This window comes from Temnothorax americanus, unplaced genomic scaffold, assembly GCF_048541705.1.
Source record: "Temnothorax americanus isolate GAGA-0224 unplaced genomic scaffold, ASM4854170v1 Scaffold8, whole genome shotgun sequence".
In the NCBI taxonomy this organism is placed as follows: Eukaryota; Metazoa; Arthropoda; class Insecta; order Hymenoptera; family Formicidae; genus Temnothorax; species Temnothorax americanus.
The window spans coordinates 934661-959048 of record NW_027509802.1 but is presented as its reverse complement, the minus strand read 5'-3'; the positions used below and the strand labels follow the sequence as shown (position 1 = coordinate 959048).

The 24388-nt window shown below is 42.1% G+C and overlaps 3 protein-coding genes across 8 annotated transcripts; 1 reads left to right on the top strand and 2 right to left on the bottom strand.

Moving 5' to 3' along the window:
* Positions 1-463: 463 nt before the first annotated feature.
* Positions 464-10135, bottom strand: Crag (DENN domain-containing protein Crag). Of its 3 annotated transcripts, XM_077424226.1 has the most exons (19): positions 9123-10135; positions 8425-9024; positions 7708-8288; positions 7389-7629; positions 7033-7303; positions 6874-6965; positions 6528-6778; positions 6278-6448; positions 6074-6202; positions 5715-5961; positions 5485-5635; positions 5042-5245; positions 4451-4678; positions 3950-4045; positions 3536-3777; positions 3189-3447; positions 2719-3120; positions 2344-2513; positions 464-2176 (listed from the first exon to the last, which is right to left on the bottom strand). In XM_077424226.1, exons 1-19 carry the CDS (start codon positions 9448-9450, stop codon positions 2040-2042), a joined length of 4800 nt encoding a protein of 1599 aa, XP_077280352.1. In that variant the 5' UTR covers positions 9451-10135; the 3' UTR covers positions 464-2039. The 3 variants fall into 3 exon arrangements, with proteins under 3 accessions (XP_077280352.1, XP_077280354.1, XP_077280355.1); XM_077424228.1 differs by lacking the exon at positions 3950-4045; XM_077424229.1 differs by lacking the exons at positions 3950-4045; positions 4451-4678; positions 5042-5245.
* A 324-nt stretch (positions 10136-10459) lies between these two features.
* Positions 10460-13052, top strand: Mrpl41 (mitochondrial ribosomal protein L41). Of its 3 annotated transcripts, none has more exons than XM_077424234.1 (3): positions 10460-10592; positions 12235-12404; positions 12623-13052. In XM_077424234.1, exons 2-3 carry the CDS (start codon positions 12245-12247, stop codon positions 12958-12960), a joined length of 498 nt encoding a protein of 165 aa, XP_077280360.1. In that variant the 5' UTR covers positions 10460-10592; positions 12235-12244; the 3' UTR covers positions 12961-13052. The 3 variants fall into 3 exon arrangements, with proteins under 3 accessions (XP_077280360.1, XP_077280358.1, XP_077280359.1); XM_077424232.1 differs by lacking the exon at positions 10460-10592 and adding an exon at positions 11854-12006; XM_077424233.1 differs by lacking the exon at positions 10460-10592 and adding an exon at positions 11924-12039.
* LOC143907428 (uncharacterized) lies at positions 12951-21803 on the bottom strand. 2 transcript variants are annotated; one of them, XM_077424230.1, is made up of 10 exons: positions 21406-21803; positions 19701-19898; positions 19450-19596; positions 19039-19359; positions 18818-18941; positions 18523-18734; positions 18105-18250; positions 16853-17397; positions 16354-16775; positions 12951-15560 (listed from the first exon to the last, which is right to left on the bottom strand). In XM_077424230.1, the coding sequence occupies exons 2-10, from the start codon at positions 19824-19826 to the stop codon at positions 15441-15443; spliced, it is 2163 nt and encodes a 720-aa protein (XP_077280356.1). In that variant the 5' UTR covers positions 19827-19898; positions 21406-21803; the 3' UTR covers positions 12951-15440. The 2 variants fall into 2 exon arrangements, with proteins under 2 accessions (XP_077280356.1, XP_077280357.1); XM_077424231.1 differs by lacking the exon at positions 21406-21803 and adding an exon at positions 20654-21227.
* Positions 21804-24388: the final 2585 nt, after the last annotated feature.

The window sequence follows — 24388 nt, the reverse complement described above, 5'->3', positions numbered from 1 at the left end:
TGTTTTAACCCCGAGAAGTTAGCTTTCGAAATTTGAATTCGCAACCTATCTCAGTTTATCTTTTAATTTTAATTAATCATATCCAGAAACAGCGAAATTTTAATTGGATTTAATTTCTTATCGAAATGTACTCTCCTAATAATTTTGATGATTTTTTAGATCTCTACGTATTTTAATTATTCCTTTTGCCTCTTATCGATATATATATATATTTTTATACATACACATCTCTATTTTAAATGGAATATGATTCTTTTTACAAAAATTGATTTTTTGCGTTATTCTGCACGTAAAATATTAAAGCAAAAAATTATCGAAAAGTGAATAGTTTATGAGAAACATGTATTTTTTTACATTTAAATAATATATCTCTATTTTTTTACTTTTCGATAATTGCATTACAATATTTTTATATAGATTAATAGTTCTCTGAAAATAAAATGGATGGGATTTAAAAGCAGGATTATGATAAATTTAATATTTTTGACATGAAAATTTTAAGTAAAGTTCGTAAAAGTATGGAGAAGTAATATCGGCGATAATGTTAAACTAAAATTAATCTTAGTTTGAATAAAACGGATACCGCGAAACGAGTTCTGTCTGAAGCAAAACGCCAACGCCTTTTGTAAAATACCTCAACTGACTTTATTTTCATAATCTACATTCATAGTACTGTGATGAATGAACGTACGTTCATCCACGTTTGTCCAGGGTGAAAAGTGCACGGCACCGAAAGGCCGCGTTTCGCGAGTCCTCTTAGCGACGACCGATCTCTCTCTCTCTCTCTTCATCTCATTTCGACAATGAATAAATCGTGGGCAGCGACTCTGTGTTCCGCTAATCTATTTACGAATGCTTCGAATTGTCTAAAATTCATAAAAATATTCACTCTCGTGCTAAGCATTTACGTTTGAGGATAAGTAGTCGAGTTCAACGCGTTCACACCCCGATGTGAAGAACACTTTTCACCTGGGACGCAGAGAAACGATACTTGTACGCTGTGTGTTTTGTCGTGCGATAAACGATCGTTTCTATCTAAGAGTACAAGGAAAGAATACTGCGTTTCGTCATGTCACAAGCTATACTTCACGTCACGCTTTCTCTTTCTCTCCTTCTCTCTCTCTCTCTCTCTCTCTCTCTCTCTCTTTTGCTCTTTCTCGCGGTAAAAAAAATAGTCGGTATTAGGCGCTGTTTCGTTTAACATCGCCTTTTTTCTTCTTTCTTTTTCTTTTCTTTACATCGTGGATATTACGTGTCGGACTGAAACGTATTTAAGGTCACAGCACACCTGGAGGGAATTGAACTTGCAGTCGCTTTACAGTCCGTAAATTCTTTGGTACTTAACACTTTTCAATGTTGTACTCTTAGATACCGCTAATGCGCTGCACAAGTTACTGAATCACAAAACAGAGGCATGCGCGACCCGATTTATTAATAAAACAAAAAAAAACAAAGAAGAGAGTCAATAACTGTTAAAAACAATTACATTATAAACATACGAAGATCAGAGATGTACGATTAGTTAAAAATATTATCGTTCAACTTCTATTGCGCTGACTTATCTCGCGATCGGTAGCATCGATAGCTCCGACTGGTTAATGATTTCCCCATTCCTTCACGTCGCGCACAAGAAACTTCAGTCAATCGATTAACTAATCAGCGCTAAAACGATATCGATGCAACCGATCCGATGGCTACTCCCGTCAGTTTTCGCGTGCGTGCGTGATCGAAGTTCGAGAACTGTGTGCCCGAATCCGACGATCCGTCTACGTTTTCTTGCGCAAGCAAAGACAAGTATCACGGGTGTCAGCGAGTAAAGCGGAGTCTTATGAAGAAACGAGGATGAGGTAACGTTAGTTCGCACATCGACGCTATGGCGCCGATCGCATTTCGAGAAACGGTACTTTAGATCGGACTCGAGCGTAATTCGTCGTCGATAACATTAATAGTCCTCCGTGTTAGATAATAATAAACATTCAACATGTAGCGGAACAATTTGTTTTCAAGCATCTTCGGAATTACGGCTGCTCGCGCGGTCCTTACACGTTTAGTTGCTTGAAGTAATACCTGCAATACACCGACATCATTGTCGGCGGCGCATCAATTTTATGCAATAATTTCTCCTCGTTCTCGGAGAATTTCTCCAGCGATAAACCGTATTCCCTGTCGAAGACACCTGTAAGAACAAAAATCGTTATTAGACAAACCGACGCTAACGCAAACTCGACAAGTATTTCGATAGTGGATCAGTAATTTTGGGAAGCATGTACATCTTGTATAAATTTGTTAGACTTGTTTAGACGAGTCGTTATATAATCTTTTAATCGTGTACACATAGCTTACCTTGGTCGATATTCGTTCTTCCCAATACAGTAAATGCCAGGAACAAGATATCCCTGTATATGGACAACGGATGATCGCCTGTTTGATGTTTACTTCTTTCTAAGGCCACTCTTATTATAGGTTCCGCTAAGTCGTTGCAACGGACATACGTTATCACTGCCTGCATCAATCTAGAGCAAGCAAAAGATTAACGAGATAACAGCTGTAATCATTTCTCATATCTGTTCAAAAATGAATCTGATCGTTATTTAATTATCGTTTCTTAATCCGGACAACCGTTAATCTTCCTTCATTATTTACACACAATACTCGGTTACGTTTAAAATTTAAATATCGCGTCATTAATAATTTGAAGGGTGATTTATTGAAACTTACGTCCTGTCTTCTGAATTTGACTTCCACTGGAGATACATAGGCAAACGATCCATGTGCAGTCGTTCGTTGTCCCACATAGTTCTGACACCCACCGATCCTACGGTTCTTTGAAGTTCCGAGTTCTTATCGTTGTTCAACCAGAGATCAGGTAGATGACTCGTTAAATTAATCCTTTCGAAGTACCATATCAGATTCCAATATACTATTGGATGCTCCTGAATAAACCTGTGCTTGGTGAGACATGCGTCCCCCTCTTGACTCAGCACGCTCTCCAATTCTTTTCTCAGAACCAACGGATTTAGATATGGTACGGTTATCGGTTCCAACGATTCTTTCGGTTGATCCAGTAATTCGACCAATGCTCCCATTAAAGGATCATTATTCTTCTCGCTTGCTTCGCATCTACGTAACAGATATATTATTGATGGTAATTTTATCAAGGACAATATCGCTTATGGTCGCTTAGTCACCTGTAATCTAATATCGTAGCTGTGAGAAGGGGTACGGTAGCTTTGTCGCAATATTGACAGACTGTATTCAAGTTGGAATCTTCCGGCTGCCAACCAGCCATTATCTCCTCGTCGTACAGGATGGCGGCGCAGTGATGGCATCTACTAGCACTGGAAAGCACAAGCTCAATGGCAAGACGTTCCTCTAACTCTCTAGTGCCCTTTGGATAAAGACACTCCGCGAGCTCGTATAATGAACACAAATCTAAATTTCCGTCACCTGATTGAAGAAAAATAAAACATGAATACCCCGCTGCAAAGCGTAATTATATGATATTATCGTTATTATCGTAGTTTATATTCTCTACCTGATGCCCTTGTCTCATTTCGATCTTGTATGGATCCATCGGTGAGGGAGTCTAGAGACTCATGTGATATCCCGTAAGCTATTTTTTGTTCGCGTTCCTTATTTTTTACCGGCGTACTCGTCGCTGAAATGGCTTCTTTTATTTCGTCAAATTTTTTAACCACAGTTGTCGCAGCGGACTTCAAGCTATTTAGACCACCAAGTATTATTTCGTTGGACTTTTTTCCCGTTAAACTCGACGGGCTAAAATAAAATAAAGAATGAATAAAAACTTAGAATCTGAAGGAGCAAAAGAAGTTTTACATATTAAAAATGTGTATTTACTATTTTGTAATAATGTAGAGGCACACAAAGACAGGACCGCACATGTCTAATGAGCATCTATGCAACTAACATATACATATATTATACGTACCTGATATAGCTGGAGAGACTAAGAGATTCAATAAGTTGATTTGATGATATTAAATCCTTATTTTTAGCAAATGCCAATCCACCCGTGGAGTATCGTCTACATTTAATGAATAAAATAACAAAAACCAACTCAAATGCGCATGCAAAAAAATAAACAAAAATAAAATTATATTATTCCTCTAACAGTGTGATTACAAACGTATTTACTTGTCACTTTTGTTACGTATATACAAATTTATAACAATTAATAGATAAGTAAATACATAACAATTTACTTTTTCCATCGATACCGTATATTTTTATTTTGTTAAAAAACTGAAATATTAATAATCACTATAATCCTACATTTTTTTTACAAACAAAAACAAAACATAAAGTAACCGAGTCTTGCAAATGTGTTATCATCACGTCACACTTTGGAGGAATTAAAACATAATGCGTTATGCGAGGTGTTAGGTAACTACGCGCGCGTTATTAAATTAAACATACGCAGATATCTTACCCGAAACTAAGTTTAAGACTAGATCCTAAGCTAGAGAGGCTGGACGTTACACTATCCTTATTCTGAGACCAAAGACTGCTTATTTCCAGTCTCTCTTTTTCTCTCTCCTGTTCCCCTTGTTGCGCCACGGAGTGAGGCATCGTCTCACTCCTCTGCAAATGCCCACCCACTGTCATGCCACTTTCATCTACTGCTTGATGAAACGTCGCACTACGTGGGAGGATGTTGCTGTAAACATATATTTTATACAGTAATTTTCGTATTTAAAATCATATACTTATCTTTGGATATCACAAAGCATGTTCAATACAATGGTCTCTCCACGAAGGAAATATTTTTGTTGCGCAAGTACTCGCGATAACTTTGATTACCAGTAACAGTCTCCCATTAAGTGGTTGCAAGTTACGATTTTTATGTATTCCTTTCTCCCTGTTTGTCTTTATTTTGAGAAAATAGTTACCCTTTTAAACTATAATAACTATAACTTTTTCGGAAATAATTCTGCGGTATTCTACTTCTAAATCTCATTTTCCTCGTCTAAATATTTAAAAATGTTTCACTCATGCGAATACAATATATGGAGTACCATACCTTCTAAATAAGAGCGGCCCTCCTGGTCTTTCTTCAGTCATATTATTTAAAACGGTTAAAGTACTTGTTGAGCAATTTGAATCGTTTTCCTCGGAAGGCGACACAATCGGTGTTTCGTCATTAATGAGAGCACCCAATGGGTCATTTTCCGTAACTGGTGTGCGTATGGGACTTTTTAAAGGCGATTCGACACTGCGCGTTAGCCTACATGGAAAATATTACATCTACATAAGCCTATACATGCAAATTAGCATTGTAAAATTTAATACGAAAAGATTAATTACGTAAGATTTGACAACGAGAAAATAATCTACACAATGAATACTCGTTTGCATCCGCTACTATAAATACTAATGAAACAATAGTCTAAACAAGCGGTTCCAGCAAATGGGGCAAACCTGAGAGCGACACTAACGACTTCAAGTGAATTTATAATAAAATACCTTGGGTTACTTGGTGTTTGTTCCAATTCGTCCGATTGTAAAATACTTAATGTTGTTTGATCTTTCACTATACTATTCTGCCGAAGAAGCTTGGCTTTTAATTCGAATGATCCGAATCCAGGTAGATCTGACACAGAACTGCCCTTGGTGGCTGCCGGAAAAAGAAAGAAATATTATTATTTGAAAACTGGTGTGATTTAGCTGCCATACGTAAAAAAAAATCAACTTACAATCACTGTGAGCAGCTTCAGTATCCTGAGAATGGGAACTGTCGAGACTAGACCGAGAGAGCGCGTGTTCCATGCATTCAGTCTTATCGGCGGTTAAGAAATCCACATTAGAGCTCAATCGTCTTCTAGCGCTCTTTTTCCCAGCTTTTTTAAATAAAGCTGCACCGACGATGACGTTTCGTAATTTGTTCCACATTAACTGACTTGAGTTTGTCATATCGGAAGGCCAAGTTGCCTCGAGAACAGCCTGTAAACACGATAGAGGATCAACTAAAATTCTCAAGATGATTGAAAAACTTTATATAATATGTATATTTCTTTTTACTATATTTATTAGCTTAGAAAAATCGATAAACTACCTTGTTGTAAAATCCGTACGTTAAAGCGTTAGGTTGAACACCACTGCGTTTCATATGGAACAGTAACTTTACAGCTAAAACTGGTTGCCCGTATACTCCACAAAGTTGCATCATAGCTCTGTAGCATACCTAACAAAAATAACAAGTACTCGTTTAAAAATGATGGGTCTACTTTTTTTTTTATTTAGAACTTAGTATTTGTACCTCTTCCATAGGATCGAGATGTAACTTCTGCATTTTGACTAATATCTCGTAAGCCTGATGCAAAATTGCAGCAGGTTGGCTAGAGACTTGCAACATGGCTGGTAAATGCAGAAACCAAAGACTGTGACATGTAACGAGCAGGCATCTGCCCCATCTGTCGGGCATCGCAACCTGAAAAAAAAAACAACAAATCACACATGCATATTTGCTCGCGAGAATATTTTCATATTTAGTCAATCGTTTCACTTACTTGTTTTCGAGCCATCCTTTGAGCAACTTTGATTTCATGCTTCGTTCTACGAGCCATAGGACTCCCAGGTACCATACCAAAGGCACTTAGAGATGGATTTTTTAAACAGAAATTCTTCTGAGGCCTCATTAGATCCGGGTTCAACTTGAACGACTTGTATATTATTGGCGTTTGATTTGTCCCCGCTTCGGGTGGAGGTATAAATACCGTACGTTCGCTATGTTGAGATTCATCCAGTTCCAAAAGAGTTACTGAAAATTAAACGAGCAATAAAAAAATTATTACGCAAATATTTATGGTATGTGCACCAATAACGTAGAAAAATTTATGTATTTTAATTTTATACCATTTTCCTCCTCGACTCGTTCTGTGCATTCGTCGAAAAATGCTAACCCCGCCATATCCATGTCAGACACAAAACTTCTTTCTTCTATGAACCTATAAAATTTGCATTTTTGTTAGATGAATAATATTATGATAAATATAATGAGAAAAAATAATTCACCTGATAAACATTTGCGTTCTGGCGAGCATGGTGTAAAATTTAGCGTGGGCTTTATCGCGACTTCTCAAAAACGCTTGGATATTAAATAAACTTGTCGGATCTGTCGTTCCTACGGTAGGTGCTTTTGTAATCGGTAACAAATAGCTTCGATACCCCTTGAGAATCGTCGCCATGAACCTTAAGAAAGCGTCCTGTATTTCAAGTTCTAAAGCTTGCTCCTTTCGTTTTTGTTGAAATTCCCTGTCCACACTAAAGTCTTCATCTCCTCTATCTAGTATGAAAGTGATAAATTAATGTTAGTAATAAGAGATAGTAGTAAAAGAGAAGATAGTAGAAAGAAATAAATAATAGCATACCTTTTTGGGAACAGCTAGTTTTTCCCCACGAAATTATCTTGGAGGACAAGAGCTCCAACCAATTTCGGAGCTGTCTAGCTGCCTTTTTAGGCAGTAACTTAACATTTAAATATTTTTTGTCGTCGCATATCGCAATGTTATTCGTATCCAGATTCACACAATTGACATCAGCAGGAGGATCATATAAATCGAAGAACCTTGAGTCCACACCGATCAGGAATGGCAATGGCGCATGCAATACCTGCAATTTAAATAGATGCCTTTCTATTTTTTGCAATCGTATAACAAGGAAACGGTACGCAGGCTTATTATATATTACCTCTGCTAATCCTAAAGGACACAACGGTATGTAAGGACATTGCCACTTGAAAGGAAACAGAATCATGGCAATGGCCTCGCTCACGGAAGTCAATACATCCGGACGTAAGGAGTGAACCAGTATTTTCTGCTCGGTCAATATCAATAGCAGTATCAATAAACAATTGTCAGGTCCCAAGTTTATCAGCAGTTGCCTGAAACTCGCGCCTGATCTAGGCAGAGCCAAGTCCTCCGGTTGAGTCAAGATCAGTCTATCCTGACTACTGAGCTGTACCAAGATTCGTGGGCGTTGCGGACTCGGAAACGGTATGTCGCATAAAAAATACGAGATATACTTCTCGATCGGGACACTTTGCGGCTGGTCGTTCACCATCCGGTGTAGGAAAACCAAAAACTTCTCAAATGTATCGAAAAACGGCCAATGAGACAGTATACATATAGATTTACTAATATTCAGTGACTGGCTCGCGGGATCTGCGTACCGCAACCTTTCCAACTCCAATATACTAAGCTTCTTGAGTATACCAGATCTCTTAAACTTCATTTTCACTTGCGGCTTATCTTTAGTTATCTCCATATTATCTGCCGAAATAAAAAAAGACAACGCTACGTAACAAAATGGGATGTTAAAAATATCTCTTATTCCGTATTACAAATTCAAGATTATCCGACAGAAAAGTCAGGACTGTCAAATTAGGATTATGAAATACATATTTACCACTGTTTTTATTATTCTCCACCGTGTCCATGATCTCCCGATTATTTTTGCAGTTCGCAGTATCGGGCTTCATTTGCAGCTCCTCGTAAAACGTTATTGCCGAACCGTATATTTTTTGAGCAGCATCGGCAACCGTTAGGACAAACGTCGAGAATACCGGCTTAGGTTTACACGCTACTTTAGGCCAACATTCTATAGTCGCGCCCATCGGTAGACAAAACATGGCGACAGAATTAGGAAAGCTGAAGCCGTTGTAATCCGCCATGGGATATTTGTAGAGTATCGCTGGTTTAAACGATACCAAATTAGCGCGATTCATAGACTTCTTATAGCACAAAAATACGTCGCTGCCGAGCATCCCTTTGTTCAAGTTCTTATTGATAACGCAGAAAGCGTGCGGCGGGCTCTCTCCCTTATTAGTCAAGATAACACATATGTCCGTAACCACGAGGGAATTGCAAGGCATTTTCCGACTCGCCCGTCTGTACGTTACAAAAATTTTCGAAGTAGAATTATTCACATTTGCCACGTGACCTTTAGGGGTCTCCAATACCATTTCAGCATCCTGCATTATACGTTCCTTTCCGTCATATATTACACCTGCAAAAAGTAAAACATTCAGATACCGTAACGCAAAAGACAATTGGCAATAATTTCTGGACAATATCTAGAATCGATCGGGTGCTCCTATTTCTTACCAATGTCAACCAAGGGAGGTTTATCCCGTCCTCTTCTATAGCACAAGTAACACTCGTTCGTTCGTAAGCTCCCGTGATTCAAGTCCGCCGGAAAACCAGACACGGTATATTCCAACAGCGCGTACCCCTCCGGACAGCGTTCCCCCAGCGCCGGGAATATTACGGCAAGATCCGTGATGGGAGGTGGCATATGCATGTCCTTGAGATGAGTGCCCTCCTGACACCAATCCTCCAGCTTATCGTTGCTCTCATTGTCGTCGCTAAGCTCGTCGTCTTGGCCAGGTAGTCCGGCGATAACAAAATAATCCGCTACCCTTCGGTCGTCCATATTTTCTCAACGGGGCAGACTACCAAAATGTCCAAGATCCTCCCTGGTCAAATGTTATTCGCGGTATACCTCATGTCGCAGGTATAGCGACAGATATACAGATATCAATCTCGGTGGCTACTCCGGTTGTTTCTGTACATGGCACTAAGCTGATTGTTCCCCTCGCATGCGCGGCACTCGAAATAGCGCGGTCTCCCGTCGCGTTTCGCGTTGCGAGTTGCGAGAGTGACACTCTCCCTCGGTTAACTCCTTAATACCTTAGATGCGGTATCGCTGTAACGAGAAACATCGTAGCCCTCACTGGTCCTTACAAAAATATTTCGACTATTCATCGATACGTGTCCCCGCCGCAACGGTGGAGTATTCCTCGACGCCTGGCCTGCGTTATCGCTTGGGCGAAGCTCGGTCGTCCGAACGCGTTGCACAATCGCGACCGTGCTCGGTCTCCCCGCTTCACGGAGTAGACGTAGACGTCCGCGTGGTTCCTCTCGCGCGGACGCGCCGGCGTGTGCGTGTAATCCCGCGTTCTCACTCGCGGACGTCGTCGACGCCCGGCGGATCGGTCGGCCGTCGTCGCGATCGCACCCCGTCCGCGCGACGAGCGCGCGCGCGATAGAGAGACGCGACGGCGGTGGTTATCCCGACTCCTTTCAGAACGGAGTCATAGGTTAGACGTCACGCACGCGCGACGACGACGACGAGGCGGTTGCACAAGCGCGCTCGCGGGACGACGACGACGACGACGACGACGAGAACGCGTGTTGCGCGGTCCCGCGACTGTCGCGCGGATGCGGGTGCGGGGGTGGTGGTCGCTGTCGCGGTCGCGATCTCCGCGAGCGCTGACGCACACCTGACGAAACTGCGTTGTTGCGTCGCCGTGGTTTTTTTTGCGCGACGAGCGGAACGCACCTCCTCAACACGCCAATGGTTACCACGGTTGACCACACCGACCACGGTCCCCGCTAGCCCTGCGCTACTGCGCTCTGCGGCTGGGCTGGCAAAAGGCAAAATGGCCGATCGCCGTGGCGCGGCTCCTTCGAAAAGGTGGTCCTGGTGGTCCCGCGCGCGAAACCTGACCGAGAGCCGACCGAGGACGGCAGGACGATTCGAGCGGCGGACGCGGCGGTGCTCCTTTTCTTCTGGTGCGTCTACGATCGCGGTAGCGCGCCCGCGGTGTCCGGGGACGACGTGCGCGTCGGCCGCCGCGTCTCCTCGCCTCGCATCCTCAGCTGATGCGGCGCGTCAAGCCTCCTTCCTCCTTTTTTTTCGTACCTGTTTCTCTGTTTTTTTTCTCTTGCTCCCCTTTTTTGCCTCTTTTATCGGAAGCGTCAGGGTCTCGAGAGTCCCGGGGTCACTCGAGCCGTCGGGGATAAATATAATAACAGATGTAAACGAGAGTCGAATGCGTGAGTTGCGTGACGCTCGAGGAATTAATTGCGCATCGTGCGAGTCCGTTGTGTACATACGGCCCGGTACGGCCGCGAGCCGCGACGGTCGCGTAGCCTCGGGGCGCCGACGGAGACGAAAGAAATCCGTATTACGATTGACGGATCTATTATTCTAATTGCGAGAGAGAGATAGATTGGAGACAGATTCGGCACAGTCCCGTCTGTGCTCCGTTTTTCTATATCCCATCTGTTTCGCTTTGTTTATTAAATGTTATTATTTGACGAGAGAAAATACTGTTTAGTAATTTTTGAATTATCTTAATATTTCTAAAACAAAAACATTGAACGATTTGAATTTGTTGAATATAAATGTTATTATCAAGTCCGTAAATTTTGTTTCCATATTTTTACAAAACCGAAATAACTAAAAATATTGCCGCGTGGGGCAGATATACATATATGTTTTGTCTTTATTTACTGATATGTAATTTATTTTGAGAACAACTTATACATTCATAGATTAGCACGATTAGTAATCGCACAGGTCTCCGAGTGCATCTTTTGATTTTCTCTTATCATGGGCTGCAAATGGAGGCTTACAAATAGCAATGTCCGTTTCATTACCGTGCTTTTAGTATTTCATCTTTAATCCTTTACTAAGATGTCAGTAATGTATAATTATCTCATTTTGAGCGCAAAAAGTAGCGCAGAGAAACGCATAAAGAGCCTCCATTACAGCTGGTAAATTAATTATGTTATAGGTTTTTTTCTTTTCTTTTTCAGGCTAATCTTTCCACGCTTGCCTTTCCTTGCTATTCATTTTAACTGCATTATTTGCATTTTTTGAAACAAGTGTGCGTGATATACGTAAATGTATACATATACATATAATTGTATATGTATTGGAAGGAATAATTAATTGTTTTGTGACATTTACATCGGCGGTCGAGAATTCTATATCGACAGCCGATGATTCTGATTTGGTATCTTGCAAAAAAATCTTATCGGAGGAGTTCTTTGATGCAGGATTTACTTGATCTTGGCGCTTCTGTCGAAATAATAATAATAATAGTAAATAATGGCGTGGTGGAGAGTACGCGAAGCGAACGCTTCTGCTTGATTGATTAAACGTAACCTGTACATTAACCTGCAACACGAATCACAGAGCGTTAGTCCCTTTATTTTATAACGTGAATTTTAAGTAAGATTCAGTAAATACCACGTTTCAACGTCAATCAGTATCGTCGATACAAATCCGTGATTTAGTTGCGATCGTAGATTAGGTTATGTTTAATGCCATCCTCGCAAGCGTCGATAGCTTTCTGTTACAACCCGAATCAATATTTGAATGTAATGTACTTATTTGTAATTTTATCGATCTGCTTTTCTTAACCAGGAACACGATAATGGCGTCACCCTGCATGATATTGCGACGTGGAATCGCGACTTCCTGCGTTTGCAACGGGAAGCGAAATTTTCGGAAATTCTTGCTGTACGGCAAACGCGGCAGTCGCAACTTCAAACAGCAACAAATGAAGAATCCGGATCCTGACATACCAATAGATAGTAAGTTATTGCCTTCGATACAAGACGTTTTGGAGTAATAAATTATTTTCATGAGTAAACACGGTCTAATTTCATTGCATAGAAGACAATGAATAACGTAGAAAAAGACTGGTCGCTAGTACGCTGCAATCAGATAGATTAACGATATGTGTATGGCGTAAATCGAAGGTGTATTGTAATGTTGTAATATGTTAACGAATCACTATGATAAATTACAGGAAGAGGTACGAGGAGTACTGGGTACCAACTTGGCGACAAATGGATTCACGTGCCAGAAATGGTTCCTGAATTAATCGTTCCTTCATTGGAAGGTTTCACCCTGAAACCATACGTGTCGTATAAAGCGGAGGGGATCACAGAGCCCGAGTTCACTGCTCAAGATTTGTTTGACGTGGTGTATTCCGAAAAGATAAAAGAGGACCTTGCGAACGGCCAGTTGGACGAGAACGGGGAGCCGTTGAACCCCAGTGAACACGAGAAGCTCACGCCGCGGCGAGCCAAGGATCGAGCTGGGAGAACGGGCTGTGATCTTTTCGACGAGAAAAATCCGTTGTAAGTTCCGCTAGACATTTTAATCGATAACGCTATTGTAAATACAAGCTCTTACGCGGATATGTACCGTGTCGAAATAAAGAAAACTTCTACGAATGCTCGAAACACGTCAGTTTGGATCTCAATCTGCATATGTTTTATTTAGAACTCGCATGTATGCGTATGTCGACAATTTTGCAATTTACAAAAAGTAACTACTTACTATCGTATATGACTGTTGAAGTGACAGTATGTGCGCACTTTGCTTAAGAGCGTGAGAAACGAAATTTGTTATATTGTATACGCGTATAAGCGACCCTCTGTCTCTCAGGTCTCTTTCTTAATTTTTTTCTTCTTCGCGACAACGTGTCTGTATGGCAGTCAGTGCTTGATAGCAAATAATTACTTCCGCAAAACGGATTGTAGTCTTTATCTTTAAACGGATTACATATTCTAAAACGATAGCTTACATATAAAACAAGTAGTATCGCGTGTAATTGTCGCAGAATCTTCCGTCGGAGTCGTATAGTTGTGTTTTGCATTTTTATGGACAGGTGAAATCAATTTATTGCTACCAAAACCCGATACTGGTTTTCTACTTTTTTACGCAATCCAAAGAGTTATATATGAGTTCGGAAAAGACAGGCGTGTTATAAGAATTCGCAACAATGCCGAAATTGATTTTCAATTCCTGAGATTCATGGATACCTCGCGTCGATGTCCGTTCGCAGATAGTGGATTTCGTTTGCGATTAGGCTAACTTAACGGTTATGTCTCGCTTATCAAAAGATTTTTGAGCCAAGTTTGATTGTTTCCTGTCGGGTAAAAAATGGCGAAAAATTTGAATAGTAAAGTCGTTGTCAGTTGTGCGCGGCCGGTATTGCTTGCTACTGACTAGATTACTAGATTCTAATAATATATGTATGTATATACTGTTTTTTTTAAGTGCTGTATTCATATCAAACGTACAAACGGTTTCGCAATTATTGTTTCTCGTCAATGTTCTCCTAATTAATTATAATTACGCAAGAAGCTCGTAAAGCAGAGCTGTCGAAATAGAAAATATCCCGTTTAGAAAAGAGAAATCATATTCGGAGGATATCGGTGAACGATTCGTGAAAGATACTTGTATAAAAGTAGTGCGACTGTTAATATACAGTGGCTTTAAATATTTCTAGAAAGAGATAACATATATATAAAATGCAGTTAACTTATGTTTATGTTAGGAAATGATCGCGTAAATGATTTGTTTAAACATCTTTACAGAATGCAGCACTTCTGACACATTAGCTACTATTTACCGCTAATATTATTGTTTTTTCGTTATTATTTTCTCTATTCTCTATGGTCACCATCGGTGAAGAGTGGAAGAAGAAAACATCTCTAATTTTGTACAATGGAACGTTCTTTTCAACCCGCGTCGTATTTCCACTCTTCGATTAAATTAATGGAAAAGCGAAAATGGCATAGTACTTGCGCTCCGCTATCGACGGAACTTTAATCCTATTTCAGTCGCTGTTATACTTATCGTCGATATTTCGTTTTTTTCTCTCTTACGCCTTATTCTATAACATATTTATAATATCTCGTCAACAACTTGAGCATTCGCATTTCTCTCACTCATTGGCAGTACAGAATATCCCTCTAAGGATTTATATATTCGCGTAAATTCGTAATATATATATATTCCGTTATTCGTTTTTATATTATACATATGAGCAGTTACAAAAATGAACGAACTCCAAGCTTCCTAAGTCTACTTGAATTCGTCAATTAAAAACCTCGTTAACAATACTTAAAAATCCTGCAGTTCTCTTTCTCTCTCTCTCTCTCCTTCCGTCTTGTCATACTCTCAATAGCGGAGTGTGTGAAGCAAGTCCTATGTCATTTGCTCTTCGATTAAACTTGGTTGGTGTTTCAGCTTGTTAATTATCAGTCTATGATATAATTGGATATTTGACTGGTAGAATCAGTCATTTTAATAAGGCAGGTACACGTGTTACTGTATGATAAAGATTCCTTTGCACGAGAACTTTTTTTTAGTCATGTATACGTAGTCTGTGTGTACTCATGCAGACGTACAATAACGTCAAGTATAACTTTGCGAAGTAGTACATTAGCGAACGATTTGTATGGAATATTGTACGCAGCTTTTAGCGCTTCGTCAAATCCTCGACGAGTACCAACGTTTCGGGCCAATAGAAGTAAAAAATTGTAAATCTTTGGCATTCAGTAACGTGTACCATACAACTAATCGGAGATCTTGAGTATGTAAAGATATATAATTATCATAGATGAGTGAACGTCATTAAATCCTTCGTATATCCTTCGTATATATCTTAGCGTTTCTCTATCAGATGCAAAATGATGTGCAACTATGTTGATAAAAGTCAACGTGGAAAGACTAGGGAGGGAACACTGCTGACAGAGTTGATATAATAATTCAGCTGACTTTTCATACGCAAGATCTCGAGGCAATTACTAATATAACGATAGGGCAGAAATTTATTCCATTGGATCCCCTACATTCTCGAAGATGGTTGAATGTGGATTGCTGGTGGCGGGCCACAAGAAACCACCTACACTGCCAGGTGGCAAGTAAGACGCACCTCCACTAAGACCCACCTAATGTTTCATATTGTATGAGTTATTTAACATCTGGCATGTGAATAATTCATTTCTTTTTTATATTTTTGTATCTATATGCATAAACTTGGAGAAAATATATGCCAAGCAAAATGATATGGAAGCATTGTGGGATATAGACACTTCTTATGCATATAGATACAAAAAAAAATATATATATATACATAAATACGCATGATTGCTTCATTAGAATTGACGTAAAAATATAAAGATATAAAAATTGAATCAATTATATACAATAATATATAATTTCTCCGTATTAGGAGGGAGTTTTCCTGTTTGAAGTGCGTATAAGATTGAATTACTAACAAGATGATAATTTTATATCAAGGATGGTTCATGCAGTAAGGCAAATTAGAATAAAAGATAACTGCCAAATTAAAGAAAAATAATCATTTATTTGCATTTAACATAAATAATTGTGCTAATAAATCGCAGGTACTAAATAACATTATAGGTACTAGATAACATTATGTACATTAGCTCACTATTGCAAATGTGGAAAGCATTTACAATAATGCCCAGACATTCAATTAAAAAAAAAAAAATCTTATCTTCTACATTGAGTGAACTATGTACAAGGATTTTCCAGTTTCATTTTCTACAGTGTTATTTTCTACAGTATCGATTAATTTACTTCCTCCAAATAGAGAGTGTCAAAATCACAGTCCAATTGTAAAAAGCGCTCCAAAGGCTGTACACGTCGCTTCAGTCGTTCATATGTTTGCCCGATCTATCTATTTTTACTTCAGTAACTTTTTTATGAATTTACCTGCTGGCTCCATATTAGCGACCTCTCCGCCAACTGGCAATCCGCTGCCAAGCGGGACGGTAGACTCTTCCACCTTTCCTCGTCTCGCTTTCTATCTCTGTCGAAGTCTCGGTCTACGTGTCCCTGAGAGAGAGGCGGCAAAATTTGTGTACGTTGCGCCAGCTTGTAGCTGTCTTGCCTCGGTACGTGATCGCCACGTCTACTAGTGCTGCCACTGGTGGAAACTGTGATCGGAGTCGGGCTACCGCCGCCCCTGTGTCGATGATACAAGTTACGCTTTTGCTGCAGCATACGTTGCTGCACTAAAAGCTGCAGTTGCGTGCCCGAGTCGCCGCGTATCTTAAATTGTTGTTGATTATCGGGCGGTGTGGACGGTGGTCTAAGATGGACTAGATCCAGGTGGCCTCGAGCTTTTCCCGAATCTAAAAAAGCGATTAAATTATTGCGTTATCGTAAACCGTGGAGTTGCCGAACGAACAAACAAACAGACGTGACGCACCTTGAATACTTCTCTGCTTGGATGGCCTATCGCCGACACCTTGCTGACAGAATAGTAATCTAGGTCCACCATCGGACGCTCTTCGTCCCTGAGAGACTCGAGATATTCGACCAGTGATAGGGGATGGACTCTTGGGTGGCGGTGGCGTGCAAGATGGTAAACTGCTCGTGAAACAATTCGCCCCTGTATAATCTGGCGGGCAGCCAGAATCGAAGCTGGACTCGAAGAGTTCCGACGACGAGCTACCGGTACCGCCCGCCATAAACAAAGTCGTTCGACTGGGTGGATCAATAGGATCCATAAGCGGGTTATCAAAATGATGTTGATAATCACTTAATCTTCGATTGACTATCTGACTGTCAATTCGTTGACTGATATCGTGATCTAGGCCTAATCTATGCTCTTCCAGTTTGATTTGCGCCTCGCGCAACTCGTCTCCGCTTGGGCCTTCTTCTAAATCACCTTCCGCGCTGCAACAACCTTCATCGGTCGAAGAACTCGTCGAGCTAAATCTCTTTCCCCCTCTGCTGCCATCTTCTCTTGCTCTGGAACAAGAAAAAGATTTTTGTCTCGTTAATATTTGAAATAAATGTTTATTCTGCCATTGCAGTTTTTGCGATGACTGCGAATAGGCGGTCTATGCAGCAATGAATTCAGAGAGTATTAATCAAGTGTTCTCATCATTTCATCTTTTAGCCTTAGTCTGTCGTTAAATTGTAGAAAATTCCATTACGGGAGAGTTACACCATAAATTAATTCAGGTACTTATTATTAGTAGCATAAAATGAATGTCGAGTATAAAATATATTTGCAGGGTATTAGATTTTGTCAGTCAAATATGATTAATATGAAAAATATGAAATCATCTTACACAATGATAGAAAAACATTTAAAAAATAATAATGTGCTGTTTACTCGTAATAAAAAAAACCAAACTAAAATTATGATAAAAAATCAGGATTCAGGGTAAAGAAAGAAATAAGAAAACGAAACGAGGAGTTACCAAAAATAAAGCGACAGCAATGTGCTTCCAATCCAACCTGACAAAATCTTCAATATGTGCGTCACCCATCAATAAAGTTCAACGTCCCACTAAGCTATCGCTGTAAATAAAAATTGATTACATTAAGGCATTGTTCTTGCGATATCGCTCCGACTGGTAGGATTGGAAGTAACTAAAGTGAAATCGGTATTTGAAATCAAGTCCTTCAAAAGAAGGTATACGTGATGGTACTTGATAATATATGTGTACCTTGATTTAAATTTATCTTCTTTCGTTCTTGCGACTGAGGACCAGCAGGCATTATTAATGGTGCTACTGACGCGATGTTGCTTCAACCTTTCCAGCAGTAAGAAATAAATAGCAGCGTGATGGTCGTAGCTGCTGTTTCGTAAAGACTGTTAAAAGATAACACTCATGTTTACATAGCGCATTAGAAAATATATCGAAATAATATGTGCGTAGCTTGTAAAAATCTTCTGTCTTTCTACGTCGCTAGACAATGCCGCATATTTATTTCTCGAAACCGAACGAGGTGTATAATTCAAAAATATAATACGATTACTTTCTTAATGAATAAATAAATATATCTCGTATATATAGATAAATACTATATATATATATTCTCCGTTTTATGTGTAAGATAGCAATGAAACAAATGTTTTCTTACCTCTCTAGTGCGACTAATGTCTATTCCTAAGCTGTGCATGAGTCGAAGTATTTGCTCATTTGGTTCCCGAATGGACGACGATGGCCGCGTTACGATCACCGAACAAATGCTATCTGCTGTCCCCGCCATCCAACGGTGCCTCTTGATTTGTGGAATGGTGTATCGTTTGGAAGGCTCCAGCACTAACATCTTGCGTATTAGGCTTTCGCAATCTGTAACACGAATTTCGATATATGCAGTGCAAATACTTGGATATACCGAATGCACGTATAAAATGTATATTTATCATAATCACCTGTGCTCATAAAGTAAGGAATTCTAAATCTGCCGCTTAGCACACGATCTCTCAATGACTGAAGAGTTGATCCATCGAAGGGCAGTGCTCCGCACACTAACACGTACAACACAACGCCCAGGCTCTACAAAAAACGAGAATATTTATTTCGAACGTGCGATCAATGTAAATTCGTTTTGCCATCTCGATTTTTGCGAAGCGCGTCGTCACGCAGGACTTACCCACACGTCGATTTCCGGTCCGGCGTAATGCTTCCCACGAAAGACTTCGGGAGCAGCGTAGGGAGGGCTACCGCACCACGTGCTCAATCGTTCCCCCGGGGCGAATCTGTTACTGAAGCCGAAATCGGCAATTTTCACGTTCATCTGGGCGTCGAGGAGCAGGTTTTCCGCTTTCAGATCACGATGCGCCACACCCGTCACATGACAATACTCGACCGCGGAGAGTATCTGAGCGAATGTCGCACGTGCCCTGGGCTCTCCCATTCTTCCGTATCGCGCAATGTAGTCGAATATCTCACCCTTGCTCGCGTATTCGCACACCTGCAACAGCGACCAGGTCTCGCGTTTTATTCGCGGCAAGAAAAGAAACGGGGAGAAGGGAAACGGCTGCAACATCTTCGTTATTCTTACCATGTAAATCATGTTCTTCGTTTCCATAACTTGATATAATTTAACGATATGCGGGTGCTCCAGCTGCTTCATAATTTCGACCTCTCTGTAAACTTTTTCTAGATTAGTAGGATCTAATTGGGTTTTGTCGATTATCTTGATAGCCACCTGTGGAGGAAAATGCGAATCAGCAATAATGACAATTTCTTTTTCTTTTCACAGATGTATAACGTCGTCGCTTAACAAATATCGGGAAAAGCGCGCGTGCGTACCTCCGTTTTCGTGATTCGATGTCTGGCCAGCTTTACAACGGCAAAGTTACCCTTGCCGATCGTTCCCTCGATATCGTAAAATCCGACGCGGATTTGCTTTTTACCCTGCGTAGATCCAGTGTCCATGTTTACCGTCAATTTCTCTTTCAACTCGCACGCTCTTACAAGTTAACTTTTCCCTCCGATCTCCTCGCTAATCTGCAACAATCGCGGAGCGCGCGGCTTTAAAAGGGAACCCGATTTCTAGTTTCCCTTTCTAGTTTCTAACACAGTTTCACAAAATTACGCTTTGCGTAAAATTAACAAGTGTATTATTTAACAATTGTCTTGATTGCGAATGAAAATTATAAGGAACTGTAATATAAAATAACATTAATAGTACACGTTATTAAAGGAAAAAAATTGAACGACATTATTTAAGCCAATACCTTGAGTTAAACAACATTTTGTTAATTTTAACTACCACGTGTATCAAAATTTATTATTATAAACAGTAGCATCTTAATTTCATTGGCTAGTTAAATTAACGACATATCGAGTAGGAGCAGTGGCGGACTTATAGGAATGGTTAAAACAAATTGAATATCATTTGACCCTATGAATTCAACGGTGTAAAGTTGTGCAAAGATACTACGGTATCTCTCTCTTTCTCTCCAATCTCCATATCGTATCAGTATCGTTGGAGCGGAGAGTCGCAAGCGGCCTGAACGTGATCTCTCGTACATAAAAAAAAACAAAAACTTTCTTGAGAAGCTCGTTACTCACGTCATCATTTGTGCTACTTTTAATAACCGGCTTTGACCACGCTCTTTATTCTTCTCGCTATCGTCCGAAACGTCAATTTTTGTCGCATACGACCATTTGTGACTTTCCGCTCTCGTTTTTACGTGTTGATGTTTGCGCGAGCAATTATACGCAGGCGCGAGCTCCGATGAAAATTCATAAAGACCTACTTCGAAAAGTCGGATCCCCGACGGATCGGACTTTTATACGGGCTCGTATAATTGCGGCTCGTTGTCCCGCGCGCGCGAGTCTTCTTCAACTGGCGAATATTATCAATATCTTCGCTGCCTCGCTCCCCGGAGGTATATCTCGAAGCGATATCGGCGACCGTCTAACTCACGATAATTATTTATCACGCGTTCGCCGCGTTCTGACGCGGGCTCGCAAGGCCGGCCGATCCGACGGACGTCGGGGACGGCCGCAACGCGACGTGGTATCCCGGACGGGGAGAAAGAAGATAAAAGGGGGAGAGAAACGGCGCGAAAGAAGGTAAACGGGGCCGACGGACGGTCTCAAGGAGAGACAGAGTGAGAGAGGAAGATATTCGCGCGTCAAGGATTCGCCTCGCGGGTCCCGACGGACGGGGTACAAAGTTCCGCCCGCAACAAGTACAACAGAGATCCTTGGCTGACGTCATGGATCGACAACGACCTCCTACCCAGCGAGAGAGAGAAAGAGAGAGAGAGAGAGAGAGAGAGACCCCGCCGATCGATCGCCGTCGATACTCCTCGATGACGGAGAACCCCGCGCGCGCGGTCGGACGAGGTCGCCGACGTCAGGACACGGACGCGAAATTCCGCTCGCGATTCGGACGAGTTTCCGCGCGGAACTTCTCTCAGGCCGGGGGGAGGGAGGAGAGAAAGGGGGGGGGCGGTACCGAGGGGGTCGACTCCCTTTTCTCTCTCTCGAGTCGCTCACCCACCTTGGCTCGGCGATTACCGGTTGGCCACCTCGAGGATCCCCCGGTGAACGCGCGGGGCCTGACAGGCGGAATTGACAGCGACGACGATGACGATGGCGACGGTGACGGGGAGACGGTACTCCAGGGGACCCATCGGAGGTGAGAGAAGACAGGCGCCGACGCGCGCGCGCCCGCCAGATATATCCGGAGGGTGCCCTGGGGTCCACCACCGCCGGAGCGGACGGAGCGTAGCGGGAGCGGAGCGGAATCGAACCGTCGCCGTGCCTACGCGCGCCGCGAGTCAGCGTAGGAGCTCCGCTCGGCGCGACGGTTCGATACCGACTGACCGGCGGCCATGTTACCACCCCCCTGGCGTGCCGCTGCTCCGGCACTCGCCGACGATGACGACGACGACGACGACGACGACGACGGTGTCGGCGCCCTCGGCCCTCGCCGCCTCCTCGTACGTCGCGTCGCCCCGGCCATTCTTAGCGGACCATCCCTCTCTTTCGCTTCCTTTCTCGGTCTCCCTCCTTCCCTCTCTCTCTCTCTCTCTCTCTCTCTCTCTCTCTCTCTCTCTCTTCCACCCCCCGCGACTCGTCTCCCTCTCCCCCTCCTCGCACCCCCCACCCCCTGCCCACCCGCCGCTGCTCCCACGTAACCTACGTCGGTGCACCCGACGCCCACCACTACCGATTACTACCGCGAGCGCTCGCGCCCGTTATCTTCGACGATTGACGTCACACACGTATACGTGCCCGCGGTGTCTGTCTCATCGTTAATTGTTTCTCGATGCGATTGTATACGGCGAGGTAGCGGACGCCACGCGTCGGCACGTGACCGGCCTGGCGCGGTCCGCTCCGGTCCGACGCGTACGACCGTGCGGCTCGCGTTCGGAGTCCGGAGCAGAGATGCACACACACGCGAGTAGGTAATATTAAATATATGGAATAGCGAAAATATATACGGCGAGGGGCGTGTGTCGCGCTCTCGCCGATGACCTTATAGGTCCATTCGGGGCACTTTGCGTAAAGCGCGATTGCATATTACGCTCGGCGAGCGGCGAGCGGTCGGTCTCGGTCGACGATCGAAGAAATTGGACGGCCCGGGCGTCGCGCGTTTATTTACCTGGCATTTATCTGCGGGACGGAATGGACGGAACCACGTTCGTGCGATTATGATCTTTTAACGCGACAGCGACATCGCGAAAAACCGCTTCTCGCCCCCTCGTCGCGGGGCGAAAAGACGAAATTTCTCGAACGGGACGCGATACATTCCCGAAGCGATGTTCCCGCGTGCACACTGCTAATCTTCGCTCTTGGCCTCGCGGTCGTTTTGCTCTCGAGCGAGAGCGATTCCTCTCCTCTTTATTTATCTTGCCGCTTATAAGTCCTCGCATGATCGACGATTACTGTTGCTACTCAGCGATATCGATAGTAAAATCGCGCGAGCGGCTCTGGTTAAAAACGCGAAAGTCAGAGAAATTGTTCGCGGAACGCTTTCTGCACAATCTCTGTATTATCCTGATTGATGATTTACGGGTACAATTTGTACAATACTTGTATATTTTAACGGTTTTTCTGTAATTCACGCGGCTAATTTACTTGGCGAAAACGGACTGGATAAAAGATTAATCGCAAGTCGGTTAAGACAGCCGTTGCAATATGTAAGTTGGAACTTCATTTTATTGACGAAATATAGATACATTATGAATTTGTAACCGTACACTGTGAAATATTTAAGGTCGAAATTTATTATTCCAATTCCATTAGTTTGGTTACAATAACATTGGTTTAGTTAAATTAACGACAAATTGTGTAGGAGCAGTGGCGACCTATAGGAACGATTAAAAGTGACTTAAGCTGAGCATAATTTGACTCTGCGAATTTAATAACGATTTTCTGAAGTCCTACTGCAAACAGTCGTATTTACTTGGTGCAAAACGGGCTAATAAAAGGTCGATCGCAAGTCAGTCAAAGAGATGGTAGTTAAAATACAAATTGAAGCTTCGACCTCCTCTTATTTCTATATTATTCTAATAATCTAATTGAAGAAAAATTATAGGTATATTGAATTTGTACCTATAATTTTTAACGATTTTCTGACATTCTATTGCAATTCACGGTCGTATATTTGCTTGGCGCAAAACGGATTGATAAAAGATCGATCGCGAGTCGGTTAAAGACACGGTGGTTAAAATACAAGTGGAAGCGCTTACGGCCTTCTTCTATTTAACATATCGACTGTCACGTCATTCGCGTTCGGATGACGTTCAATTTTCATGAAAAACTCAAGAACGCATGTTTCCTTTCATAATTAAAAAAATTTCTTTCATTCTTCTCCCTGCCGTAAAACATTACGAACCCTTTTAACATTTTAATCTACATTAATTTTTTATGGCAAGGAAGAATAAGTTACGAAGGGGAAAACGTGTCCGGCTGCCTGGGAGAGTTTTTCATGTGAAATCGAATGTCATTCACATATATGAATGACGCGTTGCAGCCGACGTGATAATCATTCCTCGACGGACAGCGGGTATACAACAGCTCGCGAATGTAAAACGCGACGTTGTCCGTCTCTCGAGCGAAATTATTTTAGGTCTCCCCCGCGATTAAATCACGGTCACATCTATCTGGCATAAAACTTTAGATGGCATGAAACGAACGACTCTCTCTAGATTGACCGAGGAGCGCGCCAACGGAAATAAAATCGAAGGTACTGGGTCGCTCTTTGCACGTTATAGTCGCATGGTCATACGCTCGCGGATTGACAGTATGATAAATTCATATTGACGACGCGCAGAGAATAACGGCGATTTACGTGTTGACGAGAGGGAGGGGGGTGGCGAAGGCGGGGGCGGAATGGAGGAGAGAGGAGAGAGAATCGTTATTTCTCCCGTATCTATCGAATAGGGCGAGGGTATTTCGGGCTGAGGGAAACGCGCGGGCTCTCGATTCGATCGGCATTATGATCCTCGTGCCGGCAATCGAGTCCGTCCGACCGA

Coding starts and splice junctions, on each gene's coding strand:
- Crag (XM_077424226.1), bottom strand. CDS start 9,450: ATGGACGACCGAAGGGTAGCGGATTATTTTGTTATCGCCGGACTACCT. Junction 6,966..7,032: donor AGAACGCAAATGTTTATCAG/GTGAATTATTTT, acceptor CAAATTTTATAG/GTTCATAGAAGAAAGAAGTT. Junction 4,046..4,450: donor AGTCTTAAACTTAGTTTCGG/GTAAGATATCTG, acceptor CATTAAATGTAG/ACGATACTCCACGGGTGGAT.
- Mrpl41 (XM_077424234.1), top strand. CDS start 12,245: ATGGCGTCACCCTGCATGATATTGCGACGTGGAATCGCGACTTCCTGC. Junction 12,405..12,622: donor TCCTGACATACCAATAGATA/GTAAGTTATTGC, acceptor GATAAATTACAG/GAAGAGGTACGAGGAGTACT.
- LOC143907428 (XM_077424230.1), bottom strand. CDS start 19,826: ATGGACACTGGATCTACGCAGGGTAAAAAGCAAATCCGCGTCGGATTT. Junction 18,735..18,817: donor TCCTTACTTTATGAGCACAG/GTGATTATGATA, acceptor TTCGTGTTACAG/ATTGCGAAAGCCTAATACGC. Junction 18,251..18,522: donor ACATTAGTCGCACTAGAGAG/GTAAGAAAACAT, acceptor ATCTTTTAACAG/TCTTTACGAAACAGCAGCTA.